The sequence below is a fragment of the Macrosteles quadrilineatus genome, unplaced genomic scaffold (assembly GCF_028750875.1).
Source record: "Macrosteles quadrilineatus isolate MER2022 unplaced genomic scaffold, UCM_ALF_1.0 Scaffold_8__2_contigs__length_117827958, whole genome shotgun sequence".
Taxonomy (NCBI): domain Eukaryota; kingdom Metazoa; phylum Arthropoda; class Insecta; order Hemiptera; family Cicadellidae; genus Macrosteles; species Macrosteles quadrilineatus.
Genome location: NW_026542601.1, coordinates 88,609,662 through 88,637,350, shown reverse-complemented (window position 1 = coordinate 88,637,350; position 27,689 = coordinate 88,609,662). Strand labels below are relative to the sequence as shown.

The following is a 27,689-nucleotide window of genomic DNA, read 5'->3' as shown; positions in this document are numbered from 1 at the left end:
TTGCATTTATATAGATCTTCAAGGTTGTCTTCCCTACTTTTTACAAACATCTGTTGTCTCTGTGCTAATTCAATATTTTTAAACCCTCAGGAGCGGTTCAGATTTTTGACGTTCAAATTTTTGACTCTCCACTGTACAACTATCATTCATTTAATGAAGCACAATATTTTAAATCTCATAATTATTTTGACAGTATGCAATTTGTTTGTATATTTTCCTGATCAAGACAAGAATAATTACATACTGAGGTGTAAAATGATCACTATAGATTATAGACAGACTACAGGCAATAATACACAAGACTGACAGAGTGTTTAACTGTTTTAATTGACTAAAAAAGTAATAAATAACTTTCTCAAATACATAACACAAACTAATCTTTGGTGCAATAGGTGCAAAGTACAAGATAAATCTATTACTTGGCAAAGCCTATGTTTTGTGATGAACCAGCCAAAAATGGTGACGAGAGTTCATCTTCGTCAGACTCATCTCGGAGACTCACAATTCTGCTTTCCACCTGCGGTTCATTTGCTTGAACCTGTAAGTGATAAGACAAAGTTGAAAATACATTTCAATCTCAAAGTTCAGTTAAATACATAAACCTAAAAGGAACTATGCAACAAGGTAGGGAAATTATATAGACACAAAATTCCCCATTGGAATAATAAAAATCAGCAAAACAAGACATTGTATTGTTTTTCAGTAAACTTTTTCAAAAATATAGTTTGAAACGTCTAAAACAGTTTTCCTTAAAAATAGAGGTCGCAAAACATGGTTCCAATGTGTTAAACTTTTAATCGAATCCAGAAGATTCAAGAATAAAATGTTCATTACCACATGGACAAATTACATTGCAAGTGGAAAGGTCAAAAGGGTTCCATGTTGGTTCACATTAGTAAATAAACGGTTTCAGCAATCTGACACATACTTGCTCCCATTTGCTTGTCAACAACCTTTATCATGGGTAAGCGGTGAGAGTAACTATGGCATATAGGGAAAATCCAAAAGTTATCTCTATAGTTATACAGGGTTAGACAAAAGTCTGGAACCCCCCTGTTAACTTTTTAACGCGTTGCATTAGGAAAACCAAACTCAGCACATATTTACAACATAAGAAATTGCACTTTGTCATCAAAGTTGCAACTTTGCCCCAGCCCTCAAAAGGGGGTATTTTGGGGGCATCTCCAAATTTTCAAATGTAAACACCTTTCATGTGACCCCTCATTTTAAAGGATTTATCAAGAGAAATTGAATGTCGCAAACCAGAGGTCAATATCGCACCCTAATCAAAATGGCAGCCATTTTAATTTAAGATGAGCAAGCACGATAAAGTCTGGAACCCCCCAGTTAACTTTATAACGTGTGGCAGTGGGAAAACCAAACTCGGCACATGTTTACAACATTAAAAAATGCAATTTTTCATTAAAGTTAGAACTTCTACCCGGCCTCCAAAATGGGGTTTCGTGGGAGCAGCCCCAAATTTTTAAATGTAAACACCTATAACCAAGTGAAAATAGGTCGACAATGAATGGTGGTGTATACTTATCTTTATCTAGCACTATTTTGAGATTATGGTCTTAGTTTGTAAATGCACAATGTTAAAATGGGCTAAAAATAAAGTTATAACAAGTCCTTACAAATTTAGAACGGATCAAGATTTTTTTAAACTTATTGCGGCATTGTAATCAGCGTAAAATTCTAATTTGAAATAATGGGTCACAACCCTACCTTTACATTTGAAAGAAAAAACTTTGTATCCAATATTATGGCGGATCCAAGATGGCGGCCAAAAATGTATACCCAGTCAAAATGAAGTACTTACTACTCTACAATGATCTGACGTGGTCCGGAGTTGATATCTTAAGAAATGTAGAAAAAAGTAGGAGAGAACTCATTTAAAACTCACCCTGTATATGGTCCAGTCTGTTAAGATGGAGTATGGAGAATATGCCATAACCAAGAGTTAAGAGAATCATTCCGAGACCCCAATATTGTAGGAGAGGCCAAAAGCTGAAGGCTAAGGTGGGTTGACTATATCTTGAGGAGAAATGAGGAGAGCTTGTTGAAGAAGGTACTAAGGGGAGATCCGAGGGGAAGGAGTCCAGTAGGAAGACCAAAGGTTAGGTGGTGGGATCAAGTCCAGAAGGATATGGAAAAGATGAGACTAGTAGGGGAAGATTCGGAGGACCGAGAGAACTGGCGACAACGTGTTGGCGAGGCCAAGTACCAGCTTGGGTACAAGTGGCCATGACAGTAGTAAGTAAGTTTCGTTTTATAGGATAGAACGGATTGTTTACTGTACCAGCCATATGAATTTTAGCATTAAACACTTTGTAAGGAAGTGATAAAACTTCATTAGTTATTTTATTTAGTCATTTTAGGCCAAAAACTGTATTACTATTCTTTGTTTTATTTCAATCTAACGTGTGACATGTCAAATTGATGTCTGTTTCTAGTGTAAAAATTATGAATATCACCATAGGCTTGTACAGGGTCTTGGAAAAGGGGGTGGCGCCAGACTTTCCGTGGGGTTAGGAGAATTTTTTTTTAATTGAAGCTAGAATAGCGAATTTTTATGATATTTAAGACTTTTTTTACAACATAAATTAATTTAAAACATTAAATTATAAATTGTATAATTTTACACTACTTGCTGTTTGTGATTCAGACATACCTTACCCTTTATTATCCTGCAATGTTATAATTTACTATTAGACTGGTTTAAATACTGTCTAACTCTGACCTTTCGTTTGATATAGCATAATTAATTGTGATATTGGTAGGATTAACAGAGTAGGCAACTTTACTTACTGCCGTGTCATCAAGTGAGCTCTTTGAAGTGGTGGGGATGCTTGTAGATTCACGTCTCTGGAAGCGTTGTGGAGTGGAGAAGAGGTTTGCGATGGACTGAAGAGAAGAATGACGGAATGAAGTACGCTTGACAGTGTCCAGTCTACCTGAGTCACTTGTTAGAACATTCTTCAGCTCCTGCAGAAGCATACAAGTGATAGATTGTCGTTTGGTTCTGGTGTGTAACAATGAAAAATAACTGTACAATGTGTAACTATACACCCTTTAAAGTTTTCCAAACAGGTTAAAATTCTAAGAGCTGGTTATTACTTAGATAAATTTGGAAAGATAATTTCACTATCCATATTTTTTTTATTGAATCAAATTTTCTTTTATTTTGCATTAAATTATATTTTTTTACAGTTTTTACAAAATATTTTACAGTAGAAGTTTTATTGTACACAATTTGCCATATTTTATTTTGTAGCCTACCTTAATCTCCAATGGTAATCTATGTTTTGTTTCTAACTCAAATGAGAAATTCAAGGTTGAAAATTAAAATGAAAATTGTGACATACTTTTCCACAAACTGTAAAATGAAACAGTTGTTAAATATGCCAGATTCAAGTACCACACACTAAACGGTACTAATTTTCTAGATAGACTGTAGAAAGGAGAGTTGGGTTATCCTTCCAGGGTTTGCGTCTGGGTTTTGACTTTTAAACTTAACTACTCCTTTGCCTTAGTTGAGGTTTACCACGTCGGCTATCTTGAGCATCAGATTTATCACACAGATGTTGCCGTGGTCAGGATCAATTGTTCCGAACAGGTTACTGCCCCCACCACCGCAATGAGCAATGTGGCGGCCTTCCATGGAACTGAAGTTGTCATGTATTAGTTGATGTGTTAAAAAATATTTTTGTTAACAACAATGGGCCAATTTTGAATTTTTTTAACTAACCATGTATATAAAAAACCAAAAAGGCTGCGTTTTCCTATCTGCAGAAAACGGTTGCCTAATACAGTTGCTTTTTAAGCATCAACCAACACAAGAGGTCATATACAAGCGTTTTCGAGAAAAAAACTCAGTGTTTAAAAAAGACTCGCACACCAGTCACAGCTGGCCCCGCCTTAAGAGTCTGTGGTACCTCCGCCATATTGGATTTTTAGTCCCATAAGAATAATGTTAAATTTAAACACAAACTACGGGTTTATTTGTTGATGTAAAATTTTGAATTTGGTCTCATTTTGAAGAAAGCTTTAATGCCTAGTGAATTATGAAACAAAAAAATTATTTTTATTTTCAGATTCGTAGAATATTAAAAAAAAATATGTCGACATTCATCACTCTTTTTCAACCTATTAACGGACATTTTATCAATTTTTGCTTTCATATTCCCCTTCAAAATATTATCAAGTCCTTCATGTAAAAGTTCCAAATAGCTAAGATTTAAATTTAATGAATTAAATGTGTTTAAAGTCATGCATGTTTCAAAAGAAGTAACACGAGCGAGCCACTGATCAGCGCGCCGTCTGTCTGCAGAGCGCCGAACTACTACGACGGCAGAAATTGAACCCCGCGTATTTTGAATTTAAAAATAAGCTGTTACCATTGACTAATAGTCAAAGCTGTTACCCACGGGCTTTATCCCGTTTGACTTCATAAGTATTAATAAAACCAAAGATTACATATGCTACGCATTTTGCGTAGCATATGTAATCTTTGATAAAACCATTGATTGGTTGTTAAGCTGAAATAAACAAAACAAAATAGGTACAGTAATACAAACAAATAATCACACCATATTTTAATCCTACTAATATTATAAATGAGAAAGTTTGGATGTATGGATGTATGTTTGTGACAAGTGAACGCGAAAAATACTGGTCGGATTGGACTGAAATTTGGCATGATTATAGCTCACATTCCCGATTAACATATAGGCATATTCTTATTTCAAAAATCCTTTCGGACTCCGCCCCAGTGGCTCTGGAGTTTCCCATGTTAACCTTATGAGAAATGGAATTATTGATTCTTAACAGCTGTTTCAATTAAACAAGTTGGTTCTGTTCTATGATGTTCAATAGCATTAACACGTTCGCTGCGGCACGTCAAATAGCGGGCGTATCCCCAGTGCGGCGCAGCCCTCAGCGTCGAGTAAACCCGATTGCCGCGTGTGATTGGCCTTTTCAATTTTGGTCTGACGAATAGCAAATAACGTGAGGGGATGTCCTGCTTTACAACGAGAGTCGATGTAGTTCGCTAAACACCCACAGATTGCAGCACTGCTTGGAACGTAGCCGGTCCCATTGGAATTGTATTGCCAAATGGAGGGAAAAAGACGGGAAAAAAAGAAGACTTTTGAGATTGCCAGACGGGGATTTTACGGGGAAATTTACTACCAACCTACACCACAACAAAATGCAAGTCACATACTACACGCTAACGTCGTATAGGTCCGCTTTCGGCCGACGCTGGAGCAAAAACGAAGATATACAAAAGGCATTACCGAGCGTTCCCGATGGGGTACGGACGCACCGTACGGGGGCCAAGCACCGTACCCGATCGGGAACGGCCGCACTCTACGTGTTAAAGTTACAAGGATTACCAACAGGGTGCAGCACTATTATTTCTTTTACATTTATGACAACAGCTAATTTGCAACCAAAAGGTGAGTGAGCGTAGCGAACGAACTTCAACCTGGAGGTGAGTTAGCGTAGCGAACGAGCTAACCTGAAGGCAAGTGAGCGCAGCGAACGAGCTCCAACCTAAAGGTGAGTGAGCGTAGCGAACGAGCTCCAACCTAAAGGTGAGTGAGCGTAGCGAACAAACTTCAACCAGGACGTGATTGAGCCATGCGAACGAGATAATCTTGAAAATTAAGAAGTTAAACGGGGCAAAGCCCGCGGGTTACAGCTAGTAAGGTAATAAATGTAAATAATACCAAACAAATAAGTACAGCTGAGATATTTATATATGGATTTGAATGTGGAAACTAAAACATTTGAAAGCAAAGTTTAGAAACAAATTTGAAACAAGTTTTTATTATACGATAAAGTACGGTGTATCACATTTAAAGTGTGTACGAACGATATTTACGTACTAAGTGTGTATTTAAATTGTTAGATAAACAAACTAAGTGTTGTCATACCAAAATCAACATTGTATTTGATATAGCTGTCATTGAGTTAAATTAATGTTATCTTTTATTATATAAAAAGTGTGAGCGTTATTAAAATAAGTTGTCTTGTAATAGTATGAACCATGATGATGGTAACTTACATAAAGTAAATGTATAATGTTCTCGTAGGTGTAATGTGTTGTCAACACTTACATTCTCAACTCTTAATATAAAACGAAATTAATAAGTGATGTAGGCCTAACTCCGATCACAGTATGTTTTTAAATATTACTGTACGACTGGTTCAATTTTTTTCAAAACATATTTCCAATTCAGCCGATTGGCAGTAGCCTTTAAACATACAACCATAGACTAAATAGGATTACAAGTATATATTCCTTATATTTCCTTAGTCAATGATACAACTCATGGATCGCTGTCACATCTGGCATCTGGTTATTGTTAGGCTCGGTCCGCCGCGCGGCACATCCCTCGCACCCGACTGACAATAGCCGCCAGTACAGTTACTCAGTACTTGGAAATGAGGAAACCTGCCCATTTCTAAGAGATGTAACCCTTTGGTTAAAATCTTGGATTGGACCTCAGTTGGCGTTATAGTAGCGACCGAAACACATATACGCTGTGCTGCGGCTTTGAGTTATATTGTGTTAGGACGGCTTATTTGCATTGAGACTTTATAATTTTAGTTTTTTTGTCCATATTGAAGTGTAATTTTAGTTATTTTATATGGTTTAATAATTAGTAGGTAATATAATAGTTTTACCGGTAGTGTTTATTTTAGTTTTTAGTTTTGAAATGGGTAACAAACGTAATAAAGTTAGAAAGACAAAGTGCAGAGCTGGACAAAGGTTTGCTGAGTGGAGAATATTGAAGAGTTATGGTCTAGTAAAATCCCGATCCGAAGAAAGTGAGTTATCGCGAGTGCTCCCGGTGGATCCCACATCAATCGTTGAACAGGATGCTGTACCCGCGACCTTCGATTGTCTGCAGCCGGTGCCAGAGGTTCCAGTCACCCCAATGCAAGAGGAGTTTCGTTATCCAGAGACTGAGGAGCCATCCACTCCTGCTCCTGCCTTCCAAGAGCTTCTCACCAGTAGAAGAATTGTCGACATTGAATATTTGATAAGACAGTTTAGAGACATGAGCAGTCATGGTGAAAAGTTCGGTTGCACATTGAAAAATATGATTTTTCAAAAAGAACTTTACCACGGTTTGAGGTCCGGTTTTGTATTCAACTGTAATATGTGTAGTGTGAAGTTCACTTTGTGGAGTGAAGATGAAAGTGAAACTGCGATGGACGTAAATGAAGCAGCTGTAGCGGCAGTGATGAACGCGGGGGGAGGATACACTATGTTGAGTCAAATTATGTCAGGGATCGACGTTCGTTGTATGAACGCTAAAACGTACGACCGCATCCACGAGAAGGTGTCCAAGGGATGGGAGGAGACGGCGCTGGAGGAGATGAAGGCGGCGGCGGCGGAGGAGGCGAGACTTGCAAGGGAACGAGGAGACGTCGATAAGTACGGCGTGCCGCTGCTCACCGTCGTCACTGATGCCAGCTGGGCGAAGCGGTCCTACCGTAACAACTACAACAGCCTCTCTGGAGTTGTAAGTATTCATTTATTTACAAATACAGTGTACAAATAGATCAGAAATTAATAGTACCCATGATAGAAACTGCAGGCCTCTAGATTTATATTGTATATAATGTAATTGTATTAAAATAACCGAGTGAGACTATAGACAGTTATACTCTATGCCGATGCATGATGGCAAATCTGTGCGAGCATACCTTCAATTTGATACCTCAATCTTGATAATCGGTCAGCTAGAAAAGCCAAACCCGGTCTTTTTCCGTAATCCGATTTTTGTATTTTTTTAAATGGAAAGATAAAATAGGTTACAATGACTTTACAACATATTTTACGGACATGGGATTTGTACAGTTTTGTTCAGAATCTCAAGGACTATAACATACTAAATTTTTATCAAAATCGTTTGGGCCATTTTGGAGAAAACCTGATTTTCGGTTATTTTATTGGTATTTATTTAACAAACGAAACAATAATATGGTTATAAAAACATTAAAAATTAACAAACTTTATAGTAAACACTTATGTATCAACATAATCTCCTAATTATATACACCAAAAACATTAACGTAATTATCATAATAAACAAAATAGTTTTTATTCATAGAATATTCTTGCATTTTCACACAGTTATCAAAAAGGTAACAAAAACCTTTACGTAACGTATAGGTAACATAGTTAGTATATTTCATTGATTTTTTAAACAAAAGAACACTGTGTACGACTCAACTTTATAATATCTTTCCTTGGTTTGAATTGACAATACTTGGTAGTAATTATAATTATTATATGTATACTATACCGAATAACCGGTAAAAATCGAATCGTAGTGGATTTGTAGGCTAATCAGTTTAAATTTTTAATGCGTATTTTAAAGCCTAATCAAAACCATTTATATTTTATGCCAAACTGTTTAAATTTGTGAACTCTGAACATGTACACCTTGTAGTTTTCCCTTATAGTATTTTCAATATTTTCAATGTCGTGTATAAGAGTCATTAAAATTGTTACAGGCAGCGATAGTGGGCTACCACACAAAGAAGGTGATGCACATTGGAGTGAAAAACAAATACTGCACTTCATGCGCCCGAAATGCGGAATCCGGTAAATCGTCACCTCACGCATGCTTCAAAAACTACAGTGAGAGTTCAGGCAGTATGGAATCTTCGGGTATCGTCGACGGCTTCCTATCAAGCATGGAGATGCATGGTGTCAAATACGCTACTATCATCGCTGACGGAGACAGCAGCGTACTGCAAAAGATCAATGAGGTGCGACCTTATGATGACACCTGGGTCTCCAAAATTGAGTGTAGGAACCATCTTCTGAGGAATTACTCCAACAAAATAAAAGATATATCCAAAACTCCTCTGCGGAATCCAGATCTCGACAGAGGCTCATACTGCAGACTGAGAAAACAGGTGGGGACATCTACAATGAGGTTGAGGGCAGCGGTAACTAAAGCCATTGCTCACAGGAAAAATGGAACGGGAGATATTTCTTCTAAGGCCCAGTTGCTTCGCCGAGACCTTTTAAATGGCCCATGCCACGTTTTCGGAGACCACAGCCGATGTGACACCTACTTTTGCAATGGCAAGAAAAATGAAGCCAACATGGTGCCGGATTTGAAGAAGTTTGGGATCTACCAGCAAATTATGGTGGCTGTTCAACACCTTGCTGACAGAAGTAGGGACCTCATCCATGACGTCGACAGTAACATCGCGGAGCACTACAACGCTGCTGTAGCTCGCCTCATCGGGGGAAAACGGGTAAACTTTTGCCTCAAACAATCGTACCAGGCAAGATGTGCCGCAGCTGTGGTGTCCTTCAACTCAGGAAAGTCGCACTACCGACTTCACAAAACAATGTATAGAAGCAGCCCAGGGAAATTTAGCAAGATGTTTGAGGAAAGGAGATTCAATAAAATCAGGCTGGCTAGATTGCGCAGGCTTAAAAAACCCAAACTCAGGAGGCGACTCCTGTCTGTCGATAAAATCGATGAAAAATCGTACGGGCCACTTTGCAACAAACCCGATATAGACGCGGAGGTCTACGCGGAGAAGGAAAATGACCATTGGAAAAGGCTTCTTCTTTCAGAGGACGAAAGAAATCAGATCGAACAGAAGACTCGTTATCAAAGTGAAAGTGACCTGTGGATGGAGGAGAGAAGAATGAGAATCACTGCTTCCAACTTCGGCCTGATTTGCAACAGGAAACCATACTCCAACTCGGCTCCTGTTGTAAATTCCCTTCTATACTCATTCAAAAAAGACTGTGCTGCTACAGCCTATGGTCGTGAGAACGAGACTAGGGCTCTTGAACAACTTGCTGAACACCTTGGAACACAAGTGAAAAAATGTGGCCTGTTTATTGACGAAGACCTGCCGTTTTTAGCTGCAACACCTGACGGATTGATAGGAGATGACGCCATTGTTGAGGTGAAATGTCCATATTCTGGGAAAAATCTTACTCCTGAAGAAGTGATTCAACAAAAGAGTGGAGTAGTGGGTACTCTATTTTCTGTTAATAAATCGGGCGCCATTGAAATGAAGAAACGGCATGTGTACCATTTTCAAATCCAGGGGCAGTTACACATCACAAAAAGAAATTATTGCGTCTTCGTGCTGTGGACACCGCTTGGAATGAAGTTGACGACAGTTCTCAGGGACGACAACTTTTGGGAAACAGAAATGGTCAACAAACTGACAATCTTTTACAAAAGTTGTTTGCTGCCAGAACTTTTGGACCCACAAAGGCGCAGGAGCATGCCTCTGCGAGAGCCAGCTTACATAGAAGAAGCCCAGAAGATCAGGATGGAATCAAAAAAAGAAAAGGAAAGTCTGGCACAACCATTGAATTGAATAAAACAATCATTGGTTAATATATTTATTAATTTATTGCTTGTTGTGAATCTATATTTTAGTTAATATCAAAGTTTATTATACAATGTTCCGTTTTAATAGTTTATTTAATTGCATTTTCAAAGTTTATTATTGCGGTTTACTATTTTATTTACTTTCAGAGTTAATTTTTTTACACTGTTGACATTTAATATTTAGTGGATTTAAATGTTTATTTAATTACTGTGGTGGTTAAATGGTCAATTTAATATGAATATCTATATATATATAAAAGGCAAAGCCCTCACTGACTGACTCACTCACTCACTCACTCATCACTAATTCTCCCACTTCCCATTTACCTAGGAGGCTGAAATTTGGTACACTGATTCTTTCAGCATTAAATAGGAAAACTAAGCTTTTTTTATTCTGATCGGACTATCGGGCTCCGCCCCAGTGGCTCTGGAGTTTCCCATTATAACCTTATGAGTACTCATATTTAAATGGAATTAATGAATCTTAACAGCTGTTTCAGTGAATTAAACAAGTTGGTTCTGTTCTATGATGTTCAATAGCATTAAAGTTACAAGGATTACCAACAGGGTGCAGCACTATTATTTCTTTTATATTTATGACAACAGCTAATTTGCAACCAAAAGGTGAGTGAGCGTAGCAAACAAACTTCAACCTGGAGGCGAGTTAGCGTTGCGAACGAGCTAACCTGAAAGCAAGTGAGCACAGCGAACGAGCTCAAACCTAAAGGTGAGTGAGCGTAGCGAACAAACTTCAACCAGGACGTGATTGAGCCACGCGAACGAGCTCACTTATTAAGTAAAACGGGGCAAAGCCCGCGGGTACAGCTAGTTTATTTACAAAGTTGTTATCGTGGTTCACCATTTTATTTACTTTCAGAGTTTATTTTTACATGCTATTGGGATTCGATTTTTTTTTTGTGGACTTAAAAGTTTGTTTATACACTGTTGCGGTTTAATAGTCTCTTTTATTTTAATATTTATTTTCAAAGTTTAATATTGCGGTTCACTATTTTATTTACTTTCAGAGTTAATTTTTTACACTGTTGACATTTTAAGTGGATTTGAATGTTTATTTATATACTGTGGCGGTTCAATGGTCAATTTAATATGAACATTTATTTACGAAGTTGTTATCGTGGTTCACTATTTTATTTACTTTCAGAGTTTATTTTTACAAGCTATTGGGATTCGATATTCTTTTTGTGGACTTAAAAGTTTGTTTATACACTGTTGCGGTTTAATAGTATATTTTATTTTAATAATTATGTTCAAAGTTTATCATTGCGGTTTAATATTTTTTACTTTCAGAGTTTATTTTTACACATTGTTGGGATACAATGTTTTAGTGGATTTAAAATGTGTATATAGACTGTTGCGGTTTAATAGTATTTTTCATTTCAATACTTATTTACAAAGTTATTATTGCTGTTTAATGTTTTATTTGCTTTCAGAGTATATTTTTACGATAAGAACAGACTGTGAGATTTAGAATGTTGGTTATTTTTTAAAGTTTGTTTACACACTGTTTTAGTTTAATATATTTCGTTTGATTTAAAACTGATTTTACACACTGATGGGATTGTATAATATGTTATTTAAATCAATTCCTTAGCTTATGTTCTATCATTCAGCTTAGTTATTTATTCATGTGGTATTCGTTGTATTTTACCGGAAGGTTTAGGCAATGTATAACTATATATTACACATCTTTGAGTTAGTTAAAAAGGTAGCCAACATAACTATTCACGTCATGGGTTGGTTATATAAACAGATTTTTCATGTTGCAGTGATCTAGCTCTATTTTAATTGCCCAACAAATGTAATCGTGTAAACGTATTTCCTAAACTGAAGCTGAAGTAACAAGACTAGATTATATAGTTCTCTACCAAACATTTTAATAATCATGCATCGGTATTGAACAACACACGATGTCCTAATGCAATGTATTCATGTTAGAGTACATATATGATACTTACATATATTATCTTTGTATATAGCTTATGGCATGGTATGGCTTACGGCTTATGGCTTATGGCTTATGGCTTATATAGCATGGTTAATTGTAACGTCGGGAACTTTAAATTTTGCAGCAAATTTAAAAATGTCTTACGTATACATTTATCAGAAGATTATTTTTTTATATAAGCCTAAGTATGATTTGATGAAATTTTGTGAAAATATTTGATGATGTAAAACTGTTTTTAATCTGTTTATCGTTTTTATTTTTAATGAATTGTAGATATGTTTTGTTTTTCAAAAAACGTTTGATGCAACAGGTTATTTTTTTTAAATGTACATAAATGTAGCTTTGCATCAGCTCTTTTACTTAGAAGATAGATATAGTACAAGAACAAATTTATATCAATACTATTATAAAATTGGTTTTGAATACACATGATATCCTTTTTGAAAGTAGTTTTTTTCTTATGGCCTATTGAAAAGTTTTAAACTCGTCTAGAAATAATGTTAATATGGAAATTGCAGTGTTAAATGGTTGACACTGTTGACATAACAGATTTAGTTAAATGGTATATACTCTTTCTAAGCCGAATTTCACTTCTTGATGTTCACGTTATTTGTTATGAACATTTGAATTTTCCTTGCAATCTATGATAACAGAAATTTCCTTAATAACCATACGCATAAGCTTGAATAACAAAAGAGGTACATTAAACACTAATATGTAGGTTTTTGCTTTTTCAGTTAATTGAAATTCAGCGAGTCTATGAGTTTTCTGCAGTAGAGAAAGTATTGTGTCATTTACATACAAAATAAAATAAAATTATGTTCAATTGGGTTACAGAAAGTGCTTGGGTTGTGTCCAAAAAACACCGATACTTCATTTTATCAATTTCCGTATTGCATGTTGTGTCATCAACATCAATATTAATATTTTGATGTCTTCTATCTTCGTGTGCTCTATCTGTGGGATCGAGTTGTCGAAACACAACGACTGCTGGCTGTAGCTGGTGGGTAACGAGCACCCGGGGTTTGGGGTCTAGAAGTGAAAGTTGTGCTCGGTCGATCACGTTTGGGGTAAACACCCTCGGTCGCCGGCCTAGGACCCAACTCACACACCTGTCACCCAAGCGCGGGAACAACGTTCTGTCTAAAACTGGAAAAACAACGTCCTGCTTTAAACCAAAATGACCTACGTAGTTTGGACCAACTCGGCCCAGAGCGCCACCGTCAGTTCGGACCAAGGCCCTAGGTACCACAGACTCTTAAGCCATATCAAGTCAAAATCATAATCTTTTCATTACCTTAAAAATGCTGACTAATACAAGTGGTGAAAGAATGGAAAACAAGGTTCAAACCTTTAAATCAAAAGGTAAGACTCAAGCAAAATCAAATCACAATCATAGCAAAACTAAATTACCAGGTCAAAATTCCCTCGAGCATTTTGAAAGTCCTGTAAAATTATACATCATTCATAATTTTAATTTAACTCACATATTTTTACTTGATGATATTCACACTGAGGTAAAGAATATATTTACGAACTTAGTCAAAATATTTAAGTGTCATAAATAAACCTTTTGAATTAATTTAATAATGCACATCCAGTATGATAATATACATTTCAGAAAAGTGGCTGGACTTTTTCTAATGTTAAACTCTTTTCAGGTATGTCAGCTAATAGAATGCTATGTTATGAAAATTGTATGGCAAAGTAAACCTGTGGTCCCACAAAGTGCATAAACAGATTGCAATAGAAATGGTTGGAGTAAGCCTTAGACTATTAATAAAACTTCAGTACCCAATAGTCAATGGTGAAAACTAACCAGCAGTTCCTAAAGAGAAGATTTAAAATAACTATTTTAAGAAGAGACAGTTTACTATACTTTACTTTAATACTTTTCAATGAAATGGTGACCATACAAAGTAGGTATTTTAAGCCAAGTACGAATGAAGATGATTGTAAGATAAGGGACGAGATCTTGTAGTCTTGTTAGTAACTAAGGCCGACATATTCCTTAGACACAGCTGTTAATTAATAGCCCATACAGCTAATGGCAACTAAGGGACCTACAGTTTATAGTGGAATCCGAACCACATTTTTGCCTTGGTATTACCGAATTGGTCTAATTATCAGGATAGTACTGCGGATAAACGTAGTACTCACAAGTGCGGACGTTAATCCACACCAGGGAGTATCGTATCCACAGTACGTGCCTTTAAATATCCACAATACTAATAGAAAAAGTCTAGATTAACAGCTAAATAAATCACAAAGCGAGTTTTCCTTTAAGTCACAAAACCATAATAAGGCACCCTTAACAAAAGACAACACTTAAGACGGTTAAGAGTATACTTAAGAAGTACAAGAACTTGCAAAATAATTTATATAATTTCTCCAATAAGTTTAAAAACATAAAAACCTACTTCATAAAGTCTGTAATTTGAAACGTTTATTTTCTTTTTCTTCAACTTTAAGTTAGCCTATCAATCTATTTAGTAAGTTTATATTCATATAAATTGTAAATTTTCGAAACAATCCCAAAATAAATACTATTTTATTAAGAAACATACCTCCAGGTCCAAATCTTCATCAACCTGAGACATTTCATTGTATGCTTGAGTGTACAGCTCTAGCGCCTTGGCATGTAGGGCCAATTCAATCTTGATAAAATCTAGCAATGTCATCTTCAAATCTTTCAGTTTCTTTTTCTCAAAAAGGTCAATTTGTTCTTCAAGAGCCTTCTGGTTACGAGACACCTCACTGCTGGCTTTGATCAATTCAGTCTCAGCTTTAGACTAATCTTTGTTAAGTTGTATCTAGCGTAAGTATTTTTGATAGCCTTAAACCCTACCAAATCAAATCAAATGGTTTTTATTTCATAGTTGTATGACAACACATGGAATGGCGCTAAAACCATATTCAAAACTTAACCTAAAAAAATGAATCTCTATTAAAAAAAAACATGCATTTGATGTATTTTTGAAAAGTCTACAGGTAGTAACAAGTGGTACTTTTTATGGCGAGTGTTTTTTTCTACATGCTGAATCTCAACTAGTTGCTGTCTGCCATTAAGATAGCTGTGGAACCATTGTTTAGACTTCTCGTAGTGGTCATAGTGGGAGTAAACTTGTTATCTAGTTCTTAGGTAGTCCCTATAGTAAACTGTCATCTAGTCTTTCAAACACTTTGTTTTAGTACCTTTACTTTTTGTTACTGGATATAGATCTGTGTTTTTAAAATGATTTTTAATATTTTTTTTATATTGTTATCAAAAGAAATATTTAAAAGAACAAATTTATATGGTTTTATTCAACTTAAAAATCTGCTACATTTTAGATGAGAGAACTAACACAAAACTTACTTACTTGTATACTTGAATTCTTCATCTTTGACAGAACCAGTCTGATAGATTGCGTTATATTTATTAATGATAAAAATAAAGACTATGTACATTTACTGTAAACATTACATTAAATTAAACAACTGATGAAATATTTGCCAGTTCAATATAGATCACATAACATAACAGTTGTCACTGTAAGTGAAGGTTCTTTCTGTGCTATTTCTGCTAGTTATCAAGCTAAGTCAGTGAAATTAGATTTTGTACTTGTGCTAGCCTTGAGTTTTTTTTATTTTTATTTTTTTATATATTTTTTTTTTTTGGACATATTGACAAATAATCAAACATAACTTACTTAATCATAACTAATCACTGTAAGGGTCCTGAAATTGGACTGAACACTGAATAAAATGACGTGAGGCTCCAGCCACCACAAGTCTGTTATTTTAAAGATATTGACTGATGAGACGACTCACTCATCAATAGGTTGGATTACCGAACGTGTCGGTTTATCGACAGCCAAGTGGACTTGATATAGTAAGTTATATCCATGTATAAATTACAATATGCTCCATAGCAATACTTAGCTTAATGTATGGCTCTCAAGCAACGGCAGTTTCACTAGGAAAGGATACAATCTGCTGCCTGTTGTGTGGGTTGCGCTGTATCAGCCTGTCCAGCTGACGTTGATGGTTCAACTCCTTGTCTCTCGCACTCAGTATCACCTTCAACTCCTCTTTGGATCTGTGACAAATGCCTTCGTACTGTCCAAACACATCCACCACCTTCTTGTCCAACCTTTGGACCTCCAACTCCCTGTGGACTTGTCCTTTGAGTAAAAGACAGCTAATTGTGGCAAGGTAAAGAGTAAACAAACTAAAGATGTTTGATCATGTTCCCTACCAACCATCACAACAACAATTGTATCCGAGGGATGAGTATAGTTGGTAGCTAATGTGTTAACACCTTCCCTGCCATCCATCACACTCTTTGTATCTGAGGAATGAGTATGGTGGGTAGCTGTATAACACATTCCCTACTAACCATCACACCTCTCTGTATCTGAGGGATGAGTATGGTGGGTAGCTGTATAACACATTCCCTACTAACCATCACACCTCTCTGTATCTGAGGGATGAGTATGGTGGGTAGCTGTATAACACATTCCCTACTAACCATCACACCTCTCTGTATCTGAGGGATGAGTATGGTGGGTAGCTGTATAACACATTCCCTACTAACCATCACACCTCTCTGTATCTGAGGGATGAGTATGGTGGGTAGCTGTATAACACATTCCCTACTTAACCATCACATATCTCCGTATCTGAGGGATGAGTATGGTAGCTGTGTAACACATTAACACATTCCCTAATAACCATCACACCTCTCTGTATCTGAGGGATGAGTATGGTGGGTAGCTGTATAATACATTCCCTACTAACCATCACACCTCTTTGTATCTGAGGGATGAGTATGGTGGGTAGCTGTATAACACATTCCCTACTAACCATCACACCTCTCTGTATCTGAGGGATGAGTATGGTGGGTAGCTGTATAACACATTCCCTACTAACCATCACACCTCTCTGTATCTGAGGGATGAGTATGGTGGGTAGCTGTATAACACATTCCCTACTAACCATCACACCTCTCTGTATCTGAGGGATGAGTATGGTGGGTAGCTGTATAACACATTCCCTACTTAACCATCACATATCTCCGTATCTGAGGGATGAGTATGGTAGCTGTGTAACACATTAACACATTCCCTAATAACCATCACACCTCTCTGTATCTGAGGGATGAGTATGGTGGGTAGCTGTATAACACATTCCCTACTAACCATCACACCTCTTTGTATCTGAGGGATGAGTATGGTGGGTAGCTGTATAACACATTCCCTACTAACCATCACACCTCTCTGTATCTGAGGGATGAGTATGGTGGGTAGCTGTATAACACATTCCCTACTAACCATCACACCTCTCTGTATCTGAGGGATGAGTATGGTGGGTAGCTGTATAACACATTCCCTACTAACCATCACACCTCTTTGTATCTGAGGGATGAGTATGGTGGGTAGCTGTATAACACATTCCCTACTAACCATCACACCTCTCTGTATCTGAGGGATGAGTATGGTGGGTAGCTGTATAACACATTCCCTACTAACCATCACACCTCTCTGTATCTGAGGGATGAGTATGGTGGGTAGCTGTATAACACATTCCCTACTAACCATCACACCTCTTTGTATCTGAGGGATGAGTATGGTGGGTAGCTGTATAACACATTCCCTACTAACCATCACACCTCTTTGTATCTGAGGGATGAGTATGGTGGGTAGCTGTATAACACATTCCCTACTAACCATCACACCTCTCTGTATCTGAGGGATGAGTATGGTGGGTAGCTGTATAACACATTCCCTACTAACCATCACACCTCTCTGTATCTGAGGGATGAGTATGGTGGGTAGCTGTATAACACATTCCCTACTAACCATCACACCTCTCTGTATCTGAGGGATGAGTATGGTGGGTAGCTGTATAACACATTCCCTACTAACCATCACACCTCTTTGTATCTGAGGGATGAGTATGGTGGGTAGCTGTATAACACATTCCCTACTAACCATCACACCTCTTTGTATCTGAGGGATGAGTATGGTGGGTAGCTGTATAACACATTCCCTACTAACCATCACACCTCTTTGTATCTGAGGGATGAGTATGGTGGGTAGCTGTATAACACATTCCCTACTAACCATCACACCTCTTTGTATCTGAGGGATGAGTATGGTGGGTAGCTGTATAACACATTCCCTACTAACCATCACACCTCTTTGTATCTGAGGGATGAGTATGGTGGGTAGCTGTATAACACATTCCCTACTAACCATCACACCTCTCTGTATCTGAGGGATGAGTATGGTGGGTAGCTGTATAACACATTCCCTACTAACCATCACACCTCTCTGTATCTGAGGGATGAGTATGGTGGGTAGCTGTATAACACATTCCCTACTAACCATCACACCTCTCTGTATCTGAGGGATGAGTATGGTGGGTAGCTGTATAACACATTCCCTACTAACCATCACACCTCTCTGTATCTGAGGGATGAGTGTGGTGGGTAGCTGTATAACACATTCCCTACTAACCATCACACCTCTCTGTATCTGAGGGATGAGTATGGTGGGTAGCTGTATAACACATTCCCTACTAACCATCACACCTCTTTGTATCTGAGGGATGAGTATGGTGGGTAGCTGTATAACACATTCCCTACTAACCATCACATATCTCCGTATCTGAGGGATGAGTATGGTAGCTGTGTAACACATTCCCTACTAACCATCACATATCTCCGTATCTGAGGGATGAGTATGGTGGGTAGCTGTATAACACATTCCCTACTAACCATCACACCTCTTTGTATCTGAGGGATGAGTATGGTAGCTGTGTAACACATTCCCTACTAACCATCACATATCTCCGTATCTGAGGGATGAGTATGGTGGGTAGCTGTGTAACACATTCCCTACTAACCATCACACCTCTTTGTATCTGAGGGATGAGTATGGTGGGTAGCTGTATAACACATTCCCTACTAACCATCACATATCTCCGTATCTGAGGGATGAGTATGGTGGGTAGCTGTATAACACATTCCCTACTTAACCATCACATATCTCCGTATCTGAGGGATGAGTATGGTGGGTAGCTGTATAACACATTCCCTACTAACCATCACACCCTTCTGTATCTGAGGGATGGTTTAGTTGGTAAATAATGTGCTAAAATGTCAATAATAAACCGGATGGGTTAAACTGGATAGGTATGTCAGCCCTTGAGGCCAACTTTCAACCAGAACAAACTAAGGTAGCTTACTCAAAAAGTATTGAGTACCTAATATCTTTGTAGTGTGGCATGGAATGTTTAAATAAATAATTATTATTAAACAAAACAAATCATAGTGCATAAACATTTATCTACGAATGAAGGCTGTATGAAATTGAGTCTATTATTACAAAGTATTTGTTACAAGCTGTATAATAATTAAATTATGGAATTTGTACTCTTACTCAATATAAATGTTATAGTTTGGCCGCTTAGAAAGTGACCTCCTCTAGCATTGGTTTAGCATTAGCGTGCAGGACGCTTTCTAAAATACTAACAACATTAATATAACATTAATATATGGGTTTAAGCTATTTCTATTGAGATGTTTAGAAAAAATATTATGTTAGTAAACCGTACTGTCGTCAGTTTCACACTCCTCGCAAGGACTCTAATCTCACACAGGCATAAGCATGTTGGTTTTTTTGCAAAAAATGCTGCTATGCATTTAATGTAACAAGGGGACCAATGCCCAATTATAAAAAATGGATCAAACCCTTATTCCAAGGTAAAACTAATAATGCAATATCCTTTTACTTTTCAACGATTATGTTTGTTTAAGACAGTATTAGGTGTAAAACAACAAATTATAATAGGACATGCGTCTTAGGTCTGACCATAATGTCAATGGTAACATATTAGGCTACCTTAACCTCTTAAGGAAAATGCCTATAAAATAAAAAAGACATTTTGATTCTTAGGCTTAGGATGATTATTGTAAAAGGAGAATACTTATATAGCAGATTCAAAGTGGTGTGAAGTATTTTTCTACAGCTATCTCACTCAATTATGTCCAGCATTATTGAAATTATGCACAAAAGTTACCTGAAATCACCCAGAAGATTAAAAGTCTTGGCGACTTCAGACATTCTTGTTTTTAGTGTTGTGTTTATAGTTTCACTTTCTGCATAACAGGCAAGTGCCTTGGCTATTTCATCTGAAGCATCTCGAACCCTGAAATGAACAAGTGGATGAATGTTTTTGTGTCATGAAGTGTTTCTAACCTGTCTTTTTATAAGTAACTAGAGGTCGTAATGTACACAGTGTATACACAACACCAAAAAAATAATCCTGCTTACCTAGTCGAGAAATCCTGTTCAATCCCGCTTTTGAATGACGAAAAATCCTGGTTTATCCCGCCTAATTTTTTTTTGTTCTATCCCGAGTGTTATATTAGACTATCATGTTTAAATAGTGTGTTAAATAGTGCTATTGTATTTTTCTACAATAGTTTAATCAATTGGAGTTAGTTTTTCTCTAAAATTAAGTTGACAAAAAATAGTTGTCATAGCCAAAAATCCCGGTTTATCCCGCTCATGATCTACAATTCCCGTTTTCGGCATAATAATCCTGTGTAAGGAAACACTGAATGTTCAGACTTCTATATTTTCACCCCATGCTGTAAATAAAACGTGTGATAGGAATTTCTTCCATTTGTTTTGATTTTCTGTTTATATTTCGTCACAGCATGGCAACCCATAAGACACATGTTAAATTTTTTTTAAATTAAAAATGTATTTTTTTTTTCTTTTGAGCCTACTATTTTAATGTTTTAATGGATTCTGCACACTATGAGGAAAATATCTTTCCAACAGTATGGGTAGGTTTTCCCTCGGATGCACACAAGCTGAGAAAAAAGCTTTTAAAGAAACATGCTTGCCTATTAATAGGGCCTATATAGATATTTATTGAACCGCTAACACAGTGCGAATGAAGATCTTTGGTGTTAAATTTGACTACTGTATGCCTTAGTTTAGTGTATCACTACGCACCCAACAATAGAGTAATCTCGGTTAAGCTGGAAACGTCTATGGTACATTTTTACCTCTGCAGTCTGGATTGTACACTCATATTTCGGTTACGCACATAGGTGGCGACACCATCACAATTATAATGGTAATGTAAGAAAGATAGATGGTAAGAACAATTATATTTATTTACACACAATCTACCACACTCTAGAATGATATTAAATTATTAAATTGATACGGTAAGCTTGTTAACCTGTTCCTAGTGTATTTCAAGTTACCTGCCTGCAAACTAGCTTCTAGTGAACACAGCTTAAATTTTTGCCTTAAAATTACCTTGCAGCCTTCCTGGAGAATAATGAGAATGTAGAACATAACTCAGCCATATTTGACTCCACAGCAATAACTCTATCCAACACAAATCTGGCTTGCTGTTCACTGTAACAAGAATAGAATTGTAAATTACCCTTAATTGGAAATAACAAACTATGAATACTTTAAAGGTATCAACAAGAAAATATTCAAACTTTATTTACTTTTATTCCGCCAAGATCACGCCACTCATCCTACACTCATCTCCATTCATACTTGGCTTAAAATACGTACTTTGTATGGTCGCCATTCCGATGAAAAGTATAAAAGGATCATTATGTGCTGCATGGCGCACAATGCTCTTGTCCTAGAGGAGCCACAGTAGGGTAGGCCTACCTTCTTGAGAGGCTCTCTTTAAGCACAGAAAACGTACTACTATAACCCAGAATGCCAACCGCATGGTAAAAAGCATTAAGCGGTTTGAGAGAGCTTTGCCTGTCAATCCGTAGGCAGCGCCACCAGCGTTGCCATGCAATAGCATAGCAACGCTGGTGGCGCTGCCTACGGATCGACAGGCAAAGCTCTCTCAAAACGCTTAATTTTTTTTACCATGCGGTTGGCATTCTGGGTTATAGTAGTACGTTTTCTGTGCTTTAAGTGAGGAAGTCTCCAGCTTCAATTACCATGAGAGAGGCTTGAGTTTGGAAGGAAAAGCTTCTCGTACCACGGCCAAATGCCAAGATGTTAACCCTCTTGATACTGGAATATTTTTTTGTAATTTTCCAAAAATTCCTCGGTATATAATAATTAAATCTTTTATTTTAAAAGTGCTAAGGCCTAAGTTACTGTAAAATAAAGATAAAATTGGCTTAGCCTAAGTTAGGCCTATAATATTAAGCTTACCAAACAACACTTTCAGGTTTATTCGTCTTGATGACATTCATAATAGCCTAGAAAACACTTTATTGTTTTTGATAACAAAACCTAAATGTACAATTGCAAATTATTTATGTTAAATGTTATGTTTATCTGTAACTAATTAATGTCCTAAAGATCATAATACCACTAATAAAATGAGCCCGTGGTTAATATTATGTTTTTTTGTGAATTAACCAAAAACATTTAATAATAAAAAGCCAAAGTTACACTACTCTTAGACTGTCACTGTGGTATATTGTAAAATAAAATAATTCTAAATTCTACCTAATAAAACCAGAACAAATCTTTATTTAAAACCGATTTCGTTTCGACAAATTTCAAGTTTGGCGTTTGTTTTAGTTTTCACGTCACGCCACGATTCACATTCACGATTTCGTTTCGTTTCGATATACTGCCGCGGTTTTGTTTTGTTTTTGTTGACTACCGTCGTCATGGTATCATGTAAACAGACAAAGAAAAGAAAAAGATTAAGAAACAAAATACAAAGACCGCGGAGCACTGAGCTAAAATTATAACTCCCACGGAGAGCACAAGCATAGATTAAGCATACTCAATGCTTGGCACAAGTAACAGCACTAGCAGCCCGCGGGAAAAAGATTTTTTAAACGATTTTTTTAGCTCGCTTTCTTGTCTGTTCGGTACAAATTTTGCAATCGATTTTAAACCAACTTCCCGATGAGCTAGAGACTTGAAACTTGAAATATAGTTCACAAATGGATGACAATACAATATTAAATCAGTTTATTTTCATATTTCCCTTGGGCTACGCCCCATGCTTCCACCATGGTACCCACGGGCTTCACCCCGATTGAATTCATAAAACTATTGATTCATTAATTATTTTTTTAGTTAAGCACATAAACTAAAACAACTAAGTTTTACATAAACTAAACGGAATTTACAAACAAATAATCACACCTGATTTTAATAAGGTAATAAATTGAAAGAATAACATACAAAAGTATAGCTGAGGTGCGCCGGCCGGCCAACTATGTTAAATGTCTACCGTTCGTGTGTTGTGTTTGTGTTCAATGTACAGTATTTAAGAAGATTTTACGACATTCAATGAATGAATGAGTGAGTCGGTGGCTCAGTCGGTAGCGTCGCGGACTTCGGGCCCAAGGCAGCGATGTCGTGGGTTCGGATCCTGGTCACTGCCGATAACATTTTATCAGTACAGTTCACCTTTGTACTGTACCGGTTCACTCCTTGCTTTGCTGTAAACGATCCACGCACGGGCGCTTAGTCTATGTGGACGGGCAAATGCAAGGTAAAAGAGGCCACCAACCTCTTTAAAAAATATATATATATATATATTTTAAAGTTCTGTTTCGAAAATGACTACATACTTAGTTGTCGAAACTATAGTCAACAGAAGTTCGACAGAGGAATTGTGGACGTCAAGTTACGTAACCTGTTATAATAGATTACCAATTCCGGAAGGCTTTAACATGAATAAAATGTAAATATTTACTGGATGGATAATCAGAGAAGACTGGCTGTAACTAGCCGCAATAAACATAAGCCTATAACAATCTCCATTCATACTTGGCTTAAAATACCTACCTACTTTGTATGGTCACCATTTCATTGAAAAGTATTAAAGTAAGTAAGTATAATGTTTGTCATTCAAGTAATTATAAGGTAATTAATACTGTGAATCAATTCCACTGGTTGTAATGATATTACCTCTTTTAATTTATCAAAAACTCATTGACAATTACAGTATATGTAATATTTTTCACCTTTAAAACCCCCTTCACAGACCAACTGCCGAAAACACATTAAACCTAACTTACTTGACAAAAAGGAAGTAACAATAAGATAGGCTATGAACATTTACTATTTACAAAGTGATGGGACCACAATCCATAGTGAAGAAAAGTGTTCATTTTTTTATTAATGATTGTAAAGAATTTCGTGTGCAATATTTATTATATCTACTTTGGAATTAGAACAATAATATGTGCAATTGGCAATTATATTCACGCCCATTTTCAGAGTGTAAAAGATTAATTTTTTCGTAAAAGTACTTAAAATGACGACTTTGCAAGTATAATTTTACAAAAATTTCCAGGGAGAACCCCGATCCCTCTTTCCGCTGGGGGATACTCCATACCCCCAGACCCCCTGTTCGGCGTAGTAAAACAAGGCCTCGCAATTATGTTTTGCCCCAGGCCTCGCATTTTATAAAGACGGCTCTGCATGAGCCTTAAAATATATTTTAAACATATTTAAACATTAGAGACTAGCCTAAAAAGTATAGAATAATTTTATAAATAATTTTTTTTTCAAATACCACGTTTTCAAACGCACTAAAAAAATTGAAAATAGTTTTTAAATTTGTGGGGAGGATAACTACTTGTAAGATTTAAAACGAAAAACGTGGGGCGCATGCAATAAATAATAATAATTCAATATAGGTTAAGAAGATATAGCCATTTTGTATAGCTATTACAAGCGCAAAAAAGCTAAAAAGTATTATTTTCTACTTTTTAAGTCTTAATCAAGTAGCAAATTGTTGGCCCAACGCTGGAAAATGGTCGGCACGGTGGGGGAAATGGTGGGTGGAAATTGTAACACCTTGCCAAAGTTGGCCCAACGGTAACTTGTATTCTTTGGCCATACAAAGGAATCGTTGGGCCTTTGTTGGATTTAAGTATAAAACATTCTTAAACACATTTTAACAAATTAATTAATTTAATAAGAAAATTAATGCTATGTCAGCAGAATATAAGACGATTTCAGAGAAAATTATCATAATCGAAATTATCGTTATATTTGATCTAAAATAACGATTATATTATAGCCTACAGTAATACATAAATATATAGTAGTAAAAGAAGGTACATGACTTTTTAATTTGGTATTGGTGGGGAAAAAGATAACGACCGGGACCGGTATTCATTTTGGTACATGTATGTAAGATACTTTTAGCGAATTTCCCATAGGGAATAAGCTATTACCGTATTTATATATATATGTGTGTGTCTGTTATAGCTCGATAACTCGAACAAAAATGATCCGATTTTGATGAAATTTGGTATAAACGTGTAAACCTACATTTATTTGAACGAGTTCGCGAACCAGTATGATCGGACCATGGGAACGGAGGTTTATGGGGGTTTTGCGGGGTAAACATGTTTTTCCCATTTTTGACCCTAAAAACATAAAATTTTGGAATATCTTTCTCAACCATTTTGTAGAGCTTAAAAAAATATAGTTATTTGTGTAACTAGTGGTGAAAGTGGCACTTTGCTGCACACGAGAGCAATGTTTACGCACGAGCCGCAGGCGAGTGTGGAATGATCTCGAGTGCAGCAAAGGCCTTTTTCACTCGTGTTACACATTATATTTTTCCTACAGTCACTATAAAGCATATAAATAATTAATCTTTCAAACACTATACAACACGTTTTTAGGTTCAGCTGGCAACACAAATGGTGTCCTAGAGAAAGTAGTACCCGCGGTCCGTATCACTCCGCTATTTTTCCTCGGCAAGAAATGTGCTCCGCGTTTTGAGAATATAGTTCCGTATGTTTTTGTAATTTGAAGTGGTTTCCGAGCCTAAAAAAAATGCTTTAAAGGTATTTTCTCGTTTATTTAGATCGTAGGAATGTTTTAAAAACGTTTAAAAGAAAAGTCCAGTAAGTTCAGAAATACCGAAACTATAAACACGAAATGACAGGTTAAATCGTAGTTATAATAGTCAATCAGCTGATAATAGTATTATATTTATATTATTATCATTAAGTGTTGCCAACCTATTTTCAAGCGTACACAGATTACGTGCATAATAGAACCACGCTGTTTTGTGTTGTTTCGTTGGAATCCTGATGTGCAGCAAGCAAAGTATAAACCGTACGGCAAAGTATAAACCGTACGGCAAAGTAATATGCAGCTTTCTGTACTATAAACAGTACAAGGAAGCCAACTTTGTCGGGTGACTGTAGGAAAAATAATTTAGTATATTGAATCATTGTTGTATGCCTAACGGTCACGGAGAAAATTAAAAAAAGTGCAATTTAAAATACCCCTGTCATTTTTATGGAGAAAATGAAAACTGTTGTAGTTAACTTGTTTATGGATAGATTTTAATAAAATTTGGCAAATTTATTTATTTCATATAACACTATTGATGTTTGGTCAAAAAAACACATTTTACCTTCCCCGTAGCAGCAAACCTAAGCACTCTTTAAATCTAATGCTATTTAAATTGGGAATAAAAATGTCTTATTTATGGAATATTTTAGTAAAAATGTAATCAGACAAGTGGAAATTCGCTTAGTCTGCAGGTTTACTGTGGCGGGGGTATTTTGCTACTACTACCATAGATAAAAGGAGTTTTAATCTATGCTACTACAACTCCACTCTACTACTGCAGGCAGACGGGCAGACTGCAGATCCAAATCAAATCAACTGTCAAAATTGTAAGGGTCAACTCTCTCAAACTGAAAACTGACTGAACTTACTTATTACTTTTCGTTTTCAAGGCTAGGCTAGGGTCGCTTGGTGACTTTTTAGAAATTAAGTTATTTATGACACTACTGTATTGATATTTTTGAAAAAGTAATAAAGTAATTCCAAAGTAAAGTAGGCGTATATTAATGGTTTACTTATCACCTATAAATGTCTGGAATTGAAACTTGGATTTCGTTGTGAATAGAAGAATCTTATGAGTTCTAAATTAAGTCTGTGTTCCTGTACATAAAAATAAATTTAAATTAATAAAATGAACGTTAGATACAAGACTTTTATCGCCCTTATTGCTGTTATACTGTCAAGGTAAGCATAGGATTATTAATAGGTTAACCTCAAATTTAAATTCAAGTAGCCTAGGCTAAACTTTGAAAGACCTTGATTTTGTGTTTGTTCAGGTTAGTCTTAGATATTGACTTAACTCCTGTCATAAAAGTTTAACATCCTAAAAAGGTTTTACTTAAACGTTTATCTAGGCCTACAGCTCAATCCACTGTACCTTGGGTTAGGGTCATTTCAGCATCAGCCCTACAATGCCATCATCAGAGACAGTGAGGGCACACTTCCATATCTGTTGGCACAAACAACCGAATGAGTAGGCCT

At 36.4% G+C, this 27,689-nt stretch overlaps 2 protein-coding genes across 4 annotated transcripts in view; one reads left to right on the top strand and one right to left on the bottom strand.

Annotated features, from left to right (window-relative positions):
- Positions 1-303: 303 nt before the first annotated feature.
- On the bottom strand, positions 304-27,663 carry LOC129000122 (CBY1-interacting BAR domain-containing protein 1-B-like). Of its 3 annotated transcripts, XM_054427032.1 has the most exons (9): positions 22,872-22,888; positions 22,572-22,618; positions 21,693-21,794; positions 20,434-20,562; positions 16,339-16,519; positions 14,934-15,158; positions 13,780-13,812; positions 2,812-2,988; positions 304-538 (listed from the first exon to the last, which is right to left on the bottom strand). In XM_054427032.1, exons 2-9 carry the CDS (start codon positions 22,610-22,612, stop codon positions 416-418), a joined length of 1,011 nt encoding a protein of 336 aa, XP_054283007.1. In that variant the 5' UTR covers positions 22,613-22,618; positions 22,872-22,888; the 3' UTR covers positions 304-415. The 3 variants fall into 3 exon arrangements, with proteins under 3 accessions (XP_054283007.1, XP_054283009.1, XP_054283008.1); XM_054427034.1 differs by lacking the exons at positions 22,572-22,618; positions 22,872-22,888 and adding an exon at positions 27,586-27,663; XM_054427033.1 differs by lacking the exons at positions 13,780-13,812; positions 22,872-22,888 and having other exon boundaries at positions 22,572-22,752.
- The window catches only part of LOC129000123 (uncharacterized), a 29,451-nt gene continuing 28,879 nt past the window's right edge, over positions 27,118-27,689 (top strand). Inside the window, exon 1 of the mRNA XM_054427035.1 lies at positions 27,118-27,392. Within this exon, the coding sequence (XP_054283010.1) occupies positions 27,340-27,392 (53 nt within the window). The 5' untranslated portion in view covers positions 27,118-27,339. The remainder of the gene's footprint in view (positions 27,393-27,689) is intronic.